This window comes from Peromyscus leucopus, chromosome 3, assembly GCF_004664715.2.
Source record: "Peromyscus leucopus breed LL Stock chromosome 3, UCI_PerLeu_2.1, whole genome shotgun sequence".
In the NCBI taxonomy this organism is placed as follows: domain Eukaryota; kingdom Metazoa; phylum Chordata; class Mammalia; order Rodentia; family Cricetidae; genus Peromyscus; species Peromyscus leucopus.
In genome coordinates this window covers 133,493,285-133,510,228 of record NC_051065.1, presented here as the reverse complement: position 1 = coordinate 133,510,228, position 16,944 = coordinate 133,493,285, and the positions used below count along the sequence as shown (strand labels likewise).

The 16,944-nt window shown below is 39.5% G+C and overlaps 1 protein-coding gene across 2 annotated transcripts in view; it reads right to left on the bottom strand.

Moving 5' to 3' along the window:
* Positions 1–16,944, bottom strand: part of Plcz1 (phospholipase C zeta 1) — a 45,822-nt gene that overhangs the window by 26,831 nt on the left and 2,047 nt on the right. For both annotated transcript variants that reach the window (XM_037204038.1, XM_028872257.2), the window contains exons 3-5: positions 16,509–16,632; positions 10,017–10,248; positions 4,882–5,083 (exon numbers count right to left, since the gene is read on the bottom strand). In XM_037204038.1, the coding sequence (XP_037059933.1) occupies positions 4,882–5,083; positions 10,017–10,248; positions 16,509–16,632 (558 nt within the window). The remainder of the gene's footprint in view (positions 1–4,881; positions 5,084–10,016; positions 10,249–16,508; positions 16,633–16,944) is intronic.

The following is a 16,944-nucleotide window of genomic DNA, read 5'->3' as shown; positions in this document are numbered from 1 at the left end:
AGTGACTGACACTTTAATAAACATATACCTTTATTTAAACCATGGCAACTGAAGCAGATGGCATTCAGATTTTTCACTGAGTTGATAATGGTGAAGGTGCATGAAGAGAGCTGTTGCTAAGGTCTTCAGGGATAGCCTTGAGCAGTCTTTTACATCAGTGTGAAATAGGTTGGGCTTTTACCAGAGTTTACTATAATTTCTTGATTTAGTTGCAAAAAAAAAAAACATTTTACTGTGGTGGGGATACAGCTCAGTGGCAGGGTGCTTTCTAAGTTGCACAAAGCCTTAGCTCAATCCTCAGGATTACAAAAGGTATGTTTAGGGAGTCATTCAAATGTGCATAATAGAAATAAGATTTTTACTTCACATGTACACACAGTTGCTTAGAACTAAATACACCTTCCTTCTTTTGTTTTCCTGTGTTCATGTCCTGATGGGGACTAACATATGCTAACACAAAGGCCAACACCACTGACACAGTGCAAAGGTATGGCATACTGCCAGAGGTTAGACTCCCACTGTGTCCATTGTTCATTATGCTCTGAGTTCCATGAAAATGGGAAGCTGCATGCTCATAAAAACTGTCTGACACGGAATTAACAATCCATTGGTGTTCGATATTTATATGAGAAAATGACAGGAGCCCTGGTGCCTAAGAAGAAAAGGAAAGGAGACAGAAATAAACTACATCTTTGGAGGAGGCAAAGCTGCATAAAACCAGGCTGAGTTGAAGCACCAGAGTCCTAAAAGGTACTCACTTACTTGAGAATGGGTTAAGCAATTCTCTTGTCTAAGCATAGAACTACTCTCTCCACAAAGAAAAGACTGAAGGCTGACTTTTTCAGAAGAATCTTATGTTATCTGTTTTGTCTAGGTGGCCAGTTCCCAGGTGGAGGTGTATTGAGTCCCAGAAGATGTCTAGCAATGTCCAGAGGTGGTTTTGGTGGCCATAACTGGAGACGGTGATGAGATTTAAGCAGACACCTTGGAGGTGCATGCAGGAATGTGGGTAAACATCCTACTATGTGGAGCATGGACCTCTCCCACCAAGGGTCATTTGATTCAAACATGAGAGTGTGGGAAAGGCTGGCTCCACGTTGTAGTAGCATGGGCGAGAGACTGTGGATTGATAGACATTGATCACATGCTGCATTCAGGGAAACAATGAGATTGTGTGTTCCCTGGGAAATAACAAATAAATGATGGGAGGAACCTGAGACCCAGGGCAGCTGAGCAAAAGAGAATGGATGGATTTTCTATATCTTGGAGGCATTACCAAGACCATCTTTCTTGGCCATTCTGGGGGTTTAGGGGACTGTCTAGTTTTTCATGCATACCTATCTGCGGTTGTGTGGTGATGGACCGTAATGGAAAGCTACAGAGCTGTGGTCTGTGGGAACCTGTCTGGAGGGCTCTGAGAGGGGAACTGATTAACCAACATTAATCCTTGCAGAGGCAGCTAAGGCATTGCCAAATTTTAGGAACATTAAACTGGGCTAAGTTTGTAGAATTATAAATGAACACGTTTCTAAATTTTTTACAGGTATTTAGATTTTTAAGTTAGAAAAGGTGGAACCTTTATTTGTACTGTTTCCTAATTCCCATGATAGAACATCTGCTTTGCCTTCCTTTTAAGAATTATCAAACCAAACTATGCTGTACTTTTCCATACAGAATATCCATTCTCTAAAGTTCTGTTGGGCAATGAACTTGAACTCTGTACCAGCACAAAGAACTGTCTAAGACTTGATATGGAAGAAAACTTTTGACAAAGATTTGTCAACAATACTGATTCTCACTGCTTCTCTAGACCGTTTCAGTTTTACCCATAATTGAACCAACCTTTACAAAAACTGCACATTCTGAACTTACCATTTGGTTCCTACTAAGAAAGTTTTAAGTAGGTTGTACTGTCTGGTGCTAGTCACTTTTTTCCTGAGGCATGTGATCTGTTTGTTAGTCACTCTGGTTCTTTTGTGAGAATAAAGGGAGGTCATTTCTCATTCACTAGGGGAATACTCTCTCTCTTAGTAGCCATGTTATCTTCAGGTCACTATAAATCTTATAGCTAGTTCTCTTCTCCCTTAGTTTCAACTGCTAGAGGTCCTTTGATTGGGCACTCTAGCATGTGTACAAGACTATGTGGCATGAAACTCCTACTCTTAACTTTATTTCATCTATTAATCTTTAAAATCTCCCTTAGATACTGCCCAGACAACAGTATAAAGTATTATGGTTTTTATTTATGGGAAATTACTTTCTATTTTGTGAATGATATTCCTTTATTTGTAAATAAATTTGAACTGCAAAAAAAAAAAAAAAAAAAAAAAAAAAAAAAAAAAAAAAAAGGTCTGGATTGGGGCTAGGGAATGTAGCTTAGTTGGCAATATGCTCTCTCTTACCTCACGCAGGAGGCCCTGGATCCTATCTCCTGCACAATATCAACCATGCATGTCAGGAAACACTTATGATCTCAGCACATAAGGAGTAGAAGCAGGAGGATCAGAAGTTCAAGGCCATCCTCAACTATATCATAAGTTAGAGGTCAGCCTGGGATACTTGAGACCCTGTCTCAAAAAACAGCCCTCATATTTGGAGAGCTTTTGGTGAATTAAAATGTTTAATGTTAAATATGGTGTTACTGGCTTTTTATTTTAAAGATGAAGTAGAGATGTGTGAAGGTCGTAACTGTCATGTGATGAAGAGGGGAGAAGAGAGAGAGGTAAGAAGAGGACCAGAAACTCACACACTCACTCTGGTATACTGCTTTTATCATTTGCAGAGAACAAAGACATTTGGAAGGATGCTCTAATGCTTATCTTCCAAAGGTGTTTTGAAGGAACAAGAGAAGAAATGCAACTAAACACAAACCCAGATTTTTTTTTTCAGCTGATTGGAGCAGTTCTTGGAATTCAGAAGTAATTTCCTGTATGTCTGAATAGACGCAGTTTGAACTTATTTCTTTCCTTAAAAAAAATTGGAATAGTATCAAAATTTCTAACATAAAGTTGTAACTAGTAGGACTATACTAGATTCTTAAATGATAAGATTGTTGAATTTCCATTTTAAGTTATTACTTGTGTTTTAATTTGGACACACATCAATTTATTTATAGTTTTATGTTATTGCAGGATTCTATCCTCCCTATATAATATTTTCCTTAAACAACACCATTCAGTCTCATAGTTTTAAATATCACCTATAAACCCATGGCTTCCAATTACATTCTTCCAGCTTGAAGGTTTTTTCTGAACTACAAACTCCCATTACACTCATCTGCCTACTTGACAAAGGCCTTGGGCAACAGTTTGGTGTCACAAAGTCAGCACAGAAGCCCTGACTCTCTTGCTTCGACCATGCACTCCACAATGAGCCTTTTTAGTAAGCACCAACACTTCAGTCAACAGTCTCCCTACAGGCTTGGCTGCTGGGGCAAACAACCTGATTTCTCTCCCTCACTTACACTGCCTTCCACATCACCTGTCATACTTTCATGGTTCTGCCTCCTCAAAGCATTCAGCTTGTTATCATCTTGGCTGTTCCCCCGTGTCTTCACCATCTACAGTCATCATCACCCAGCACGCTGTACCTTCCCTGCTCCTAGGGTGTCAAAGCGCGACGCTGTCTCAGGAAAATCTCACTGATAATTCCCCCACCTTTCCATGATCAATAAGACCTTCATAAACTGACCCTCCTCCCCAAACCCAAACCCTTCATTTACCACACACCTGTGGCCAGATGTTTTCGACAACTTCTAAGATTTGAATATGCCAAGTCTTATTATTTCTCCATTCTTTCATGTCTCCCTCTTTGCCCTCAGCCAGGATAGTTGAGAAACCTTTTCTGAAAACGTTAAGTAACACCCTGAAGCCCATATCGCACTCTCTTATGTTGTTCGGTTTATCTTTTTCATAAGTCTCATCAGCCCCTGAAAATACTCATTTACCTTTTTTATCTGCCAATTCCCATGAATTTGTACGAAAACAATGAGGCCTCTAGAAATTCTCATTCCCCACTAGATCTCTGCTGACTAAGCTGGACCCACAGTTACAGTACTGTGTCTTATAGGATACAAAGGTGGAGTTACCAAATGGCCTGATTTAATCTCTGTAAATTATTTAACATATTGATTCATAAAAACCACTGTCTAGAACACCAAACCACACAACTTACTATGAATTGGCTTACTAAAAACATTGTGTCCTGATGTCTAAGAACTGACACTAAGTATATTTGTCAAAATCTGGTATATTCCAAGTAAGCATAACAGTCATATTTCCCTGTAAGAAATGTACAAATTGGTCAAGAAACTTCAGAGAGTGTAGACACATGGAGCAGAGGTCAGCAGGAAGGACCAGAGGGAGAACCTGTGATGCTAACATACACAGTATGTTGTATTTCCATTTCATCCAAAGGATAGATCATCAATGTAGGAACAAACTACAGTTCCTAGTCCCTTTAAGTTTTGTTTTCATGCACAATCTCCTTATAACTCAGCACTCTTAATGAGTCAGTACGACAGCAGCTTTATATGCAGGAGACTTAAAAGTCAAAATAGCTGATTGTGGTGGCACATCCAGGTGTCATATGCCGAAGAGGCAGAGGCAGGAGGATCATGGGTTCAAGGACAGCCTGGGCTAAAGATTCTAGTGGCTGGAAAGATGGCACCGAGGTCAAGAGCACACATGGTTCTTTCAGGGGACCAGAGTTTGACTCCCAGCTCTCACAACCAGTGGCTCACTCCAGCTCCTTGGAGATCCAACACCCTCTTCTAGCCTCTGTGAACACCTACATTCATCTGCACAGAACTATACACAAACACATACACATAAACTTAATGAAAAATGAAAATAAACTTTTTTAAAGAATCAAAATAAATACCTTACATATCCCCAAATGTCACTTGATCCCACTAATTGATCAGATATCAAATATGTGTTGTGAGAAGATGAAATAAAATAATTATTTAACGGCTGATTCATATCTTGATAGACTGTTTTACACTTTTCTTTAAATAGCAGACATTCTGGTGAAGACATATATCTTGCAAAACCTTCAAAGGACATCTGCCCTTTATTCTTCACTATAAAAAATAAGTAAAAAGGATGCAGATATACCATTAGTAACTTACAAGTCTTATATCTCATTTGTAAACCTAGTGATAGAACATATTTATAAAATAGATATTTAGAATTAATATTAATATATTTCTAAATCTTTCCTGGGAAATAAACTCTTCTTATCTATGTGTGTGTCTTGTCTGGTTGTCTGTATAGACAGCACATATATGCAGGTACCTGCAGAAGCCAGAAGAGGGCACTGGATCCCTTGGAACTGGAGTTACAGATGGTTGTGAGCCACAGTATAGGTGCTGGGAATCTAACTCGAGTCCTCTGGAAGAGCAGCAAGTGCTCTTAACCTCTGAGCCATCTCTCCAGCCTTGAGAAACAATTTTTTTCTAGTTCTTTTTGTTCTAGCGCATCAACAGTTACACTTGTATTATTCTATTACCTTTGATTATTGTTTTATCTTATAACTATACACAAGTATGGCTGTTATAGGTTACTGAACTTCTGTTTTGGAAAACAGTCCACGGGCCGACCATTGTGGTACCCAGAAACCAGCCCCTGTTGATTTTCCAGTCACTGTCCCAACTCAGTGTGTGGAGACATAAAGCACAGATTAGTTTTCCTTTTGTACTTTGGGTGGATGGATTCACACAGTGTGCTTTTTGTTGGTTTGGTTGGTCTTTTAAGATTTTTAAATTTTTTATTTATGTGTATGTACATGCGTCTAAGTGTGTATATGTGCACATGAGAGTAAGTTTATGCTTTTTAAAGATGTTTCTTTTATTCATGGGTGTGTGTGTATGTGTGTGTGTGTGTGTGTGTGTGTGTCTGTGTATATGTCCACATATATGCAGATGCCTATGGATGCCAAAAGAGGGTGTCAGATTCCCTGTAGCTGGAGTTATAGGCAGTGTGGGTACTGGGAACCAAACTCTGGTCTTCTACAAGAGCAACAAGTGCCTTAAATCACTGAGCCATCTGTCCAGCCCAGTATGCTAGTTGTTGTTGTTGTTTGTTTTTTGTTTTTGTTTTTTTTTTTTTGTGTGTGTGTGTGTGTGTTTTACTTTCTTTGTGAGGTTTATTCCTGTGGTTACCTACAGTCACACATGACTAATTTCCATGTTTCCTATAGAATTCCATCAGGCAAGTGTACTATGCTTTATTCCTGTGTTCCATCCTTCATGAGCATGTGATTTCCCATGAGAAGCTGTCACAAAAATTTCTGCTGTAAACAATGAGTACATGTACTGGGCTGTGAATATACATTTCTGCTCTGTGCAGGCCCATACTATGATCACCTACAGCTAATTAAGTCTCAGCTTTTTACTCACTATAATGTGCACAGTGCACCTGTGCTCTGGATCCAGAAAGCCAGGTTTTGAATGTATTTGTTTGTCATGTACCTAGAGGATGCTAGTTAATCTCTCCCAGTACATGAAAAATAGTTACCAGAAGAGCTACACCATGTAGAGATTTTAGCTCTACAAATGTCCATTGCTATTGTTGCTGTTGACTTCTGTTTGACTCAGGAAAAGAAAGTGGAAATGCATATTCACTTTAGACTAGAGTTGCCTTTCACTTTAGAGTTGGGCCTTTCACTTTAGAGTTGAGCCTTTCACTTTAGAGTTGGGCCTTTCACTTTAGAGCCTGGGCCTTTCACTTTAGAGTTGAGCCTTTCACTTTAGAGTCTGGGCCTTTCACTTTAGAGCCTGGGCCTTTCACTTTAGAGCCTGGGCCTTTCACTTTAGAGCCTGGGCCTTTCACTTTAGAGCCTGAGCCTTTCACTTTAGAGTTGAGCCTTTCACTTTAGAGCCTGGGCCTTTCACTTTAGAGTTGGGCCTTTCATTTTGACTAGTGTCTGATCCTTTTACTTTAAACTAGAGTCTAGGTCTTCGAAACCAAGTTAATTTCTAGAAATTAGTCCTGAAGAAGACAAAATCTAGATAAAAAGTGGTGTGCATACATATTAGCATTAGCATTGTTTATGAAAGCAGAATAAATAGGAGGAAGGAAAAAATGAAAGCTCAAGGTTTGGGACTGTGCAAAGTAGCCATTAAAAATGGTGTATCATAAGAATATAGTGATATAAGCCAGCCAATGTTTATGATAGAATAAAAGTGTAAAGACAGCTTTCAAAACACTGTCACTAAAAGAAAAGCAAACAAAAAAATATCCTGCTGTTCCTATTTTAGCCAAAACATAAAATTCTAGAAGAAAACACATAAAATTTTATAGACACACAAACTGTTTCAAAGCCATATAAACTCAAGAATATGGGGATGTTTCAGAACAAAAGCATCATGCAACTTAACAACTATAGTTTGCATTAATTTATTCATTAGATTTGGCTTGTAGTCCTTTTGAGCTACTGAATAGTTAAATAAATGTATTTGATAATAGAATACAAAATGAAAGACTAGGGAAATGCCTCAGTTGGTAAAGTGCTGTTCAAGCACCAAGACCTGAGTTCAAACTCCAACACTCGTGTTAGAAATAAAAGACATGTCTTTAGTCCCAGCACTGTGGAGGCAAAGACTGAAGGATCCCTGGGCCATGATGGTCAAATGCCTAGCCAAACTACTGAGTTCCAGGTTGTGTGAGAGACCCTGCCTCAAAAAATACAGTGGAGAGCAACTGGGGATGACACCCAACATTAACCTCTGCACACACATCTGCATATATGAACACATACACATGCAATAAAGAGTAGAAAACAAAATAACTTTGTGCCACTTAAAACCATGAGATGGAGAGCTCAGAAGATGGCTTAGTAGGCAAAAGGTACTTGATGAGCAAGCTTGCATTCCATACCTGGAAACACGGGAAAAAGAAAACCAACTCCTGAAAACTGTCTTCCACTACATACATGCTCTCTCTCCTCTCCCTCCTTCCCCCACCTCTCTCTCACACACACACACATACACACACACACACACACACACACACACACACACACACAAGATATTTTACAAATACTTTCTAAAATTACCAGATTGTGATGAAAATTAATCTCAAGGGTTGTGGTACATATGACATGCAGACATGAGACAAGATCAAGGAGTTCAGCAGCATTGAGGACTATAAGATTTTGAATTACACTGGCTTTTAAGACTAAAAAGTGATTAATAATTATATTGATAATGTAGACTTGATTTCATATTACAGTGTCTATGATAGGTAGAACTTCAAAAGATGGAAGGGAGAACAATGCAGTGCCCAAATTAAAATGAAAACACAACTCCACAGTGCCAATCACCATCCTTTTGTATATTTAATATGCCACCCAGAGATAAGAGTGCCAGTGTGACTTTTTTTATATAATGTTTACTAAGTCAATGCTTCTGAAAGAACTCATCTGCAAATGACTGTTCCTAAACAACAGCTACATAAAGAGCACTAGCCAGACCATCCATCAACTCACAACATCCTTAGGGAGAGCCTGTTATTAAAAAGAAGAAAAGGTCAGCTGAGCTTACCAGCTAGTATTGGTGACTTGACTGTTAACTGCATCACATACTGGTGCAAGTTCTTTATGTTTTTGCAAAGCCAACAAAGGTCAACAGTGTTCAGGCCAAGCTATGACTAGCATTGTACTTCATCATGTCAGCAACCAAGTGGGCACAGTCCTCCTGACATGCTTAATGCTGTCCTGAAGCTCCAGCCCTAACTCTGGCCTAGAAGGTCCTCTGTGATTTACCTCCACCTGTCTGTGAAACTCGCCTCTCCCTCATGCCTCAAGTTCTAATCACCCTCATCAGGGAAGATTCTCCTTGAAGTAAGATCCAGTCAACACAGAGACCCTCAACTGGTCAAGATGCAAAGAATGAGACATTGTGGGATTGCACAGTGCTAAATGGCACCTCTATGCCACACCAGTGCCCATAAGGCTCAGGGATCATTGAAAAAGAAATGAAGGAAAGACTGTCAGAGCCAGGGGTGGTAGATGACGTCAAGAAAAGACTATTTCCCAGGCACCACAAGGCAGCTGCGTATGTGAACTCACGCCACGTCATAAGCACACTGCCACACACTCCCTGACACACACTCTCTCTGTGACACACTGACTGGCCACAGGTGTGGAGTAACAGGGACAGTCATGGATTGAGACCTCTAAAAACATGGGTCAACATCAGTCTCTTCTTGTTACAAGCTGATCATCTCGGGGGTGGGGGGTACAGTGGTGGAAAGGCAGCATCTCTGTACACAAGACAGTAGATAAAAAGGGAGACCATGACTTTGTACATCTGTTTTCATTTAATTCTCATATACGCATTTCACATGCCCATCGTTTCTTACTTCAACATATTTAAATAGAACAATGCATAAAATGGCAGGCTGCCTATAATTTTGTTTTATTTTGATTTTGTCTTCATCATATCCATGAGATTAAGACATTTTTAAAATATATGCGTGTGTATGTATATATTACTTTAGAGTGTGTGTGTGTCTGTTTATGTGTATGTACATGTGCATGTGTTTGCATATGTGTGTGTGTGCATGCGCGAGCATGCTCATGTCATGGTACAAATGTGGAAGTTCAAAAACACCTTGCAAAAGTTAATTCTCTCCTTCCACTATGTGGGTTCTGGGGATCAACCACAGGTCATCAGGCTTGGCAGCAAGTGTCATTACTAGCTGGGCTATCTCAATGGTCCTTCAAGATACTTTTCTTTACAGGCACAGGTAATAGAACTGTCATCTTGCTTCTACAGTAAAGGATCTGAACACTTCCTAAGTTTAGTTCAAAGAAGGGATCTAGCCAACAGAGTAAGGATGAATGTCATTGTTGCACATTATAGCTTAAAAAATACATTGGATATATAAACACAAAAGCAAAATTTATACTTCCTAGAAGCTCATCCATCCCCCAAATTTTAATTTGATGATCTTAATTTACAAAAGCACTTTACATACTAATATACTGATAGGTTTTAACTGTAATCTTACCTTCGTCAATGGGCTCATACTTTTGGATGATCTCGGTTGAAATGGAGTAATTTAACTCCAGTTCATACTGCTCTCGAGTTAAAAATTCAGTCAGACTTTTTTCAGAAAGAATTTTCCGGTTTTCAGAATACGTGTTGAAAATCTCAATAATTTCTTCTCTGTGGGCGATACACCGATAAATGGCTCTAAACTCTTCTATGGTGATTTTCCCTTGTCTCTGTATGTCATTTTCCTACTAAAAAAAATGACTGGTGGGCTCACAGTGGAAAAATCAAAAATACAAAGTAAATGTCACCATATTCATATACTGCATGATAATCTATAAAAGTTAAAACTTATGTGGGATCCTTATTGAAAATATTATCCATTAGCCTGCGTGGAGTGATGTCAAAATAAAAAATGGTTAGTAGCTGGTCTAGTCGGAGAGAAGGTAGAAATGGGAACACGGGAAGATAAAGATTCAAGATTTTTTTCAATTATGTATTGCCTTTGCGTACTCCATTCCACTTCAACTCCTTTCTAAAGCCAGACCAGGCTGTGATCGTGTTCATAGGTTCATAGCCTGGACCATACATGCCAGATAGAGTCAAGATCATGGCAGACTGTAGAGGCTGTGATCCTTAAGAAGCACCTTGAAGAGAAGTCTCAGCAATTATTTCAGGGTTTGTCACACAGACAAGATGAGTTCTGCCAAGTAAGAGTGGAGTCATCTGGCAGTTATGGAAAATTTATATTTAAACTCTATGAGATAAAAGATAAGGACATAGGCCAGGCTTGGGTTTTAAAAGTAACAAAAGCACTATGAGGTTCTGAATCAGGAAAAATGCCTGGCCTAAGTAGGAAAATCAAAAAAGGGGCTGGGAATTGGGCTCAGCTTGGGGGTGTTTGCACACCATGTATGACGCTATGAATTTGGTTCCCAGTACCATACAAATTTGAGGTAGTGTTACATGTCCATAATCACTGCACATGCTTGTGAGAGCAAGAAGATCAGAAGTTCAAGCCCATCCTTTGCTACATAGCAAGTTCAAGGCCAGACTGGGCTACATGAGACTCTGCCCAAAATAGTAATTCAAACTTTTTAAAATAAATTAAAAAGTGGAAGTGGTATGGCTAATTGTTTATTAATGACTGGAAGACGTGGAAAACTGCAGAAAATGCAATTCAAGTAGGAAATGGTGAACATAATAAAAAACATCTATTGGTGGAGCAGTGGAATAATTCAGAAAGACTGGGCTTTGTAATCACAGTAACAGAATTAGCACACTGCAAACAAACAAAACCCCACCAGGAAACAGAAAAGTCACAGGAGGAGTTGTGATTTCGAAAAGGGCTTTCTGAGAAAGTATACTGACTCTCTCATTGCACTGCAAACATCTTGAATACAAAGAACCCCCAGGTTGGAGGCCATCAGGTTGAAGTAAAATGTTTACAGAGATGACATTGCCTTTCAACCCCCAAAGTGTGGTGGTAGTTTGGAAACCCAAATTAAACTCTCTGAGTTTCTTATTTTTATCTGAAACAGGAACAGATAGTCCCACCTATGCCATCAGACTGCTGTGAGAATGGGAAATACACACCAACTAGTAGAACTGAATAGGGGTGACTTGTCATGTATTATCTATGTCTGTTCCCTCACATCCTCCAGCCAAGCTGTGTCTCATCTTTTGAAGTTTTTCCTGTGAACTATACAACATTGTAGAACCCCTGGGGTGCAACAGGAGACAAGCACACTGGAAATTACCTTTTCATTTCACTGGAAAGAGTTCAGGGGTGAAAATCAGAGAATTTGCCAGGGAAGGTTTAAGAAGCAATCTGAGCTGGGACTCCAACAGTTCAGAAAGGAGCGCTGCCCCACATAAAGAAGCAGCGTGGAGAAGGGTCCAGCTACTATGCCAAGGGGAAAGGGGGGGACAAGCTTTGGAGGGGCCACTGTCTGTGCTGATCAACTCAGATCCTGGCTCTTAAGAGTTTCTGGAGACAATAACAGCACCTTAAAATTAAACAAGCTCAAAATAAACTACCCTGGCTCTGATTATCCGATTAAATTCTGGAATTTGAGGCCCTTAAACAGTGAATATCATAGAATTAAAATAATTTTGTTGTAGTCCCATCCCACTCAATTCATTAAAAATTTTCATTGAAAATCAATAAAATTCAAAGTGGGTCTGTAACTCAGAAAAATTCTTGTTACACTTGATTATATAAATCAGAACTCCTAGACCTCCTGAACAGCAATGTGAAAGAAAATGTATGTTACAAGTGTTCTTACATTCAACAAAGTTACAAAGTTGATCATCTTGAATGTTCTCTGCTGTCTTGATTTTAGGTGTGTGCTTTCCTAGTAAATGAAAGCTGCCCTTTGGTACAATAATAATTTGGAACAAAGACCAAACCAAACCTCACAAATCCACATAATTGTTTCAACTAATCAATACCAAAAGAAAATTGTGGGTCACAAATTAATCAAAATACCAAAAATAAAAGCTACAAAAGATAATTAGGACTGTACCATTGAATGCGGGTGGTGGGGCAGCTAATAAAAAGGAAAGAGCTGTGGAAGCAGTTTAGAAGTAATATCAGGGGAAACAGGAGGAAGAAAGACAATGGGTAAGAAGATTTAAGCTGGATGCTGAGGCACAGAACAGCTGAAACTTTGAGTATGACTGTATTAATATGTCCCCTATGTGTAAACTATAGCCAGTCCCACCAATGTACAAGACTAATTTACAAACATGAGTACAAAGAACACATTCCATTGCACAAACTAATAACACACTTGCACAAATAAATTCCCTACCACGCAAAGCTGATGATTTCCGCTGTCTCTTAAATGATCTCTACTTCCCTATATGTACTATGTATGTGTTGTCATAGGCCCCTGAAAACACAGTGGCAGTCTCTGCTCTGTCACCCTTGTGCCTCACACAGCAGACGTCCTGAATTGGTTACTGTTCACACAGCATAGGGGCTATGCTAGCCCTGCGAGGCAGAAGCTGTTCTCTTAGTGTGTGATGCCCTCCACTGTCATCTTAACCTGCTGGCGTCTTCTAATCTGTAGAAATCATTCTTGTCTCGTATCTGTTCCTGGGTTGTATTAGGTATCCATCTCCTAGATCAGTCAGTGAGTTTGTTTCTTGTATTCTTGTTATTTTAAAGAGTACTTCACTGAAGGTGTTCAGAACTGTCATTCATGTAAAGGTTTTAGATTTACCAAGAATGTCTATGAATTAAGAATATTTTAGTACATTTATTTGTGTGTGCATCTGGGCACATACATGCCATTCCACACATGTGGAAATCAAAAAACAACCCTCAAAAGTGGGTTCTTGGCCGGGCGGTAGTGGCGCACGCCTTTAATCTCAGCACTCGGGAGGCAGAGGCAGGCGGATCTCTGTGAGTTCGAGGCTAGCCTGGGTTACAGAGTGAGTTCCAGGAAAGGTGTCAAAGCTGCACAGAGAAACCCTGTCTCGAAAAACCAAAACAACAACAACAAAAAAAGTGGATTTTTTTTCCCTCCACCTTGTGGGTTCTAAGATTGAATTATCAGTCTTGGTGTCAAGCTCCCTTACCCAGTGAGTCATCCCACCAGCCATCCATCTAACAACAGACTATTACAAAGAAGGAAAAATAAACTCCTGAGCAGCTGGCTGGTGGATTAAGCATCTCACACATGAAGTTCTCAGACAGAAGTGTGTGCAAACCCTGTTTCAGAGGATCGTGGAACAAGTGCAGGGATGTAAAGGATTCTTCTGCTGCTTACTAGAGAATGTAACAGAGGAGAAAGATGTGGGAAGGAAGAGCAAGGCAGAAGGCAGAAGCAGGTCAGCTAGGCAGAATGAAAGTGGCTATGGTTTGTGAGGAAAGGCAGAGGGGAATGGGCTACCTCTACCCAGCTTCTAATTTCCAGTCAATTCTGTACTGCTACCACATTATTTACCAAAAATATTTGATGCTTTCCTAGTCATAACTTTATGACTATCCATTGCCTACAAAAAGGAAATTTGAATTCTGAGGTCTCCCCTCTAAGAGCTCCACTATTAAGCCAGGTATGTTGATTCATGCCTATAACCTTAGCACTTGGGGTGTAGAGGCAGGCAGATCAAGAGTTCAAGTTCACCCTCAGCTGCATAAAGTATCTGAGGCTTGTGTGGGCCGCATGAAACTCTGTTGAAAATTAGAAGAGAAGAAGGAAAGAAGGAAACAAAAGTTTAAAAAGAAAGAGGAAACCAGGCAGTGGTGGCACACACCTTTAGTCCCAGCAGGGGAAGCAGAGGCAAATGAATCTCTGTGAGTTCGAGACCAACCTGGTCTACAAAGTGAATTCCAGGACAGCCAGAGCTGTTACACAGAGAGACCCTGTCTCAAAAAAAAAAAGGAAATAGAAAGAAAGAAGAGTGGGGAGAGGAGAGGAAGGGAGGGCAGATAGGGCAAGAAATAAAGAAAGGGCAAGAAATAAAGGGAAGAGAAGAAGAGAAAGAGAAAAACAAAGACAAGAAAGAAAAACTTTCTGCCTTCTGATCCTAAGCCGCTTTTCTCCCTAGCCCCCCTAGGCATCCTTCTCCAGCCACATTTGATTATTTTGTATTCACTAAATACTCCTGCTGTGCATTCTCTACACACTGCTTTCCCTTCTGTCTCACAGTCCAGGTTTACTGGGACATTCATCACCATCTACTCAGAGGAAGTTCAGTATTCCTTTCTCCTGAGAGAAAGTGTCTCCCTCCTTCCCCACAGTGCAGACTTTCTAAGGGAGCGATGTATTTAACAGTGGTTGCTAATTGTCTGGGTCTATGAAGACCTAAGTCCTGTAGTAACAAATTCTTGATATTCAAAAGGATACAATTTCATACTTGACTGGCAAGCAAAGGTATGATCAAAGACTGGGTACATGTATTGAGGTCACATGTAATACTGCTTATAAAATATTATAATGCAATAAATTAAAGACCATTACAAGACAAAGCAATAAATCTTTTTATAAAAGTATAATAAAAAGAAGTTCAATGGATTGTTGCTCAAGCCATGACCCAATAATTCATCTTTAGAAAGAACTTCGGAATATGTCTCCAAGATCATAAACTTATATGCTTTTTACCCAAATTTATAATAAAAAGTCACCTTGTAAGAAAATAAATTTATGCTGTAATCTATGTCAGCTCCTTAGGAAATCAATGTATTTTGAATAATTCCTAATGAAACTTCATTCGCTGCTTACTAAGACCATACTTTGTGCACATACTAGGTATATCCATAAATAATATCTTATTTATGACTTAGAACAATCCTGTGGGATTAATATTCCCACTACACAGACTAAGAATTTGTTTAGGAAAGTTTTGGTTTGCAAAAACAGTAGCTAAGCCTAAAATCTCTATACTTTGAGACATTGCAGTATTTTAGTTTACACAAGTCAGCTTTATTTCATTAGACTTAATTCGACAGAAATGCACCCATATAGATAGAAAAATTTAGCAATTAGAGTATGATGAGAGTTGGATGCTCTGGCCTGGAAAGAGAACTCAATAGACAAAGCCCTTGCCCTGCAAGTGTGAGGACTGGGATTCAAAGGGCCAGCACCCACCCAGAAAGCTGGGAGCGGGTGACAGTTCACTTATTATCCCAACTCTCGGGAAGCAGAGACCGAGTTCCTCCAGGCAAGCTGATTAGTTAACCTCGTAGAATTTGCAAGCTCAGGTTCAGTGAGGGATGCTGCCTTGGTAAATAAATGGGTGAGTAATCAAGAAGATACCTGATGTCAACCTCTGGCTACTATGTGCATGCCCACACATGCGAACATGCATACACATTTCCATGCACATTGTACACACATGCATATGCCTGAAAGACTTGAATGTTCAAGATGATTAATCTGAAGACATACACAAAATTCATTCATCCAATACACATTCCTTACCTTTTTACTCAATCAACCTTTGAATGTCAGTTTAGCCTAACACAACAAAGTAGCAGAAGGTTCATAGGTAAGTTTACCACGGTCAGCACTATTGTTTCTAATGTTCTCAAGGTCATGGGATCACAGTTTAAGGCTTTTTAAAATGTATTCTAAGCATATTCTGGCTCTATTTTTTTTTAAAGTGCATTCATACATTTACATAGATGGGTATGTATCACAGCACATGTTAAGGTCAGAGGACAAGCCAGAGTGAAGTTCTCTCCTCCCACGATGATGGTTTCAGAAAGAGAACTCAAGTCATCAGACTTTACTTGACAGCCACATACTTAAAGGAGCCCAACTATGTCAGAAGAAGGCATTAGAACCCTAGTTCCAGGCAGGTGTGAGGCAATGCGTGCATGCTGGAGCTGGACACAGGTCCTCTATGAGAGCAGGAAGTGCATTTAACTAGTGAGCCATCGCTCCAGCCCCATGTGTATTTTCTAAGGAAGCACCCAAATGTCTACAAATATCTACTTACACTGCAGTGATTCCTTCATAGGTTGTGACAGGCAGGGGGGAGGGTATCATCTCACCTTAAAAACATTCTTCACATGAGAAAAGCTGCATGGAATATTAAGTTTTTCAAGCAGTTTGTAAGTATTTTCAACGCTGATTTTTCCACCTCTAAATTCATCCTGAATATTTGACAAAAACCATGTATGAAGCACAGGAAGTTAAGGAAATTCTCAAAGAAAGTCACTTACTGAGGCTTTAAAATTCTTAAAGAAATCATTTGTCTTCAGTTTGAATGAATCATCTTTCCTGTGCTCAGGCAGAAGTAAATAAATACTATTTACAACAAAATACTATTGTCACCAACTATAGTACAGGTATAAAAGATATAAAAAAGACACAGCCCAGTTAAAATGCAAGATGATTCTTAAAAACTGGAGAAATAAAATTAGCACATGGGAAATTCATTATACAGTTGTTACATCCTATTTGCCCAGAAGTCTGATCCTGAGAGCT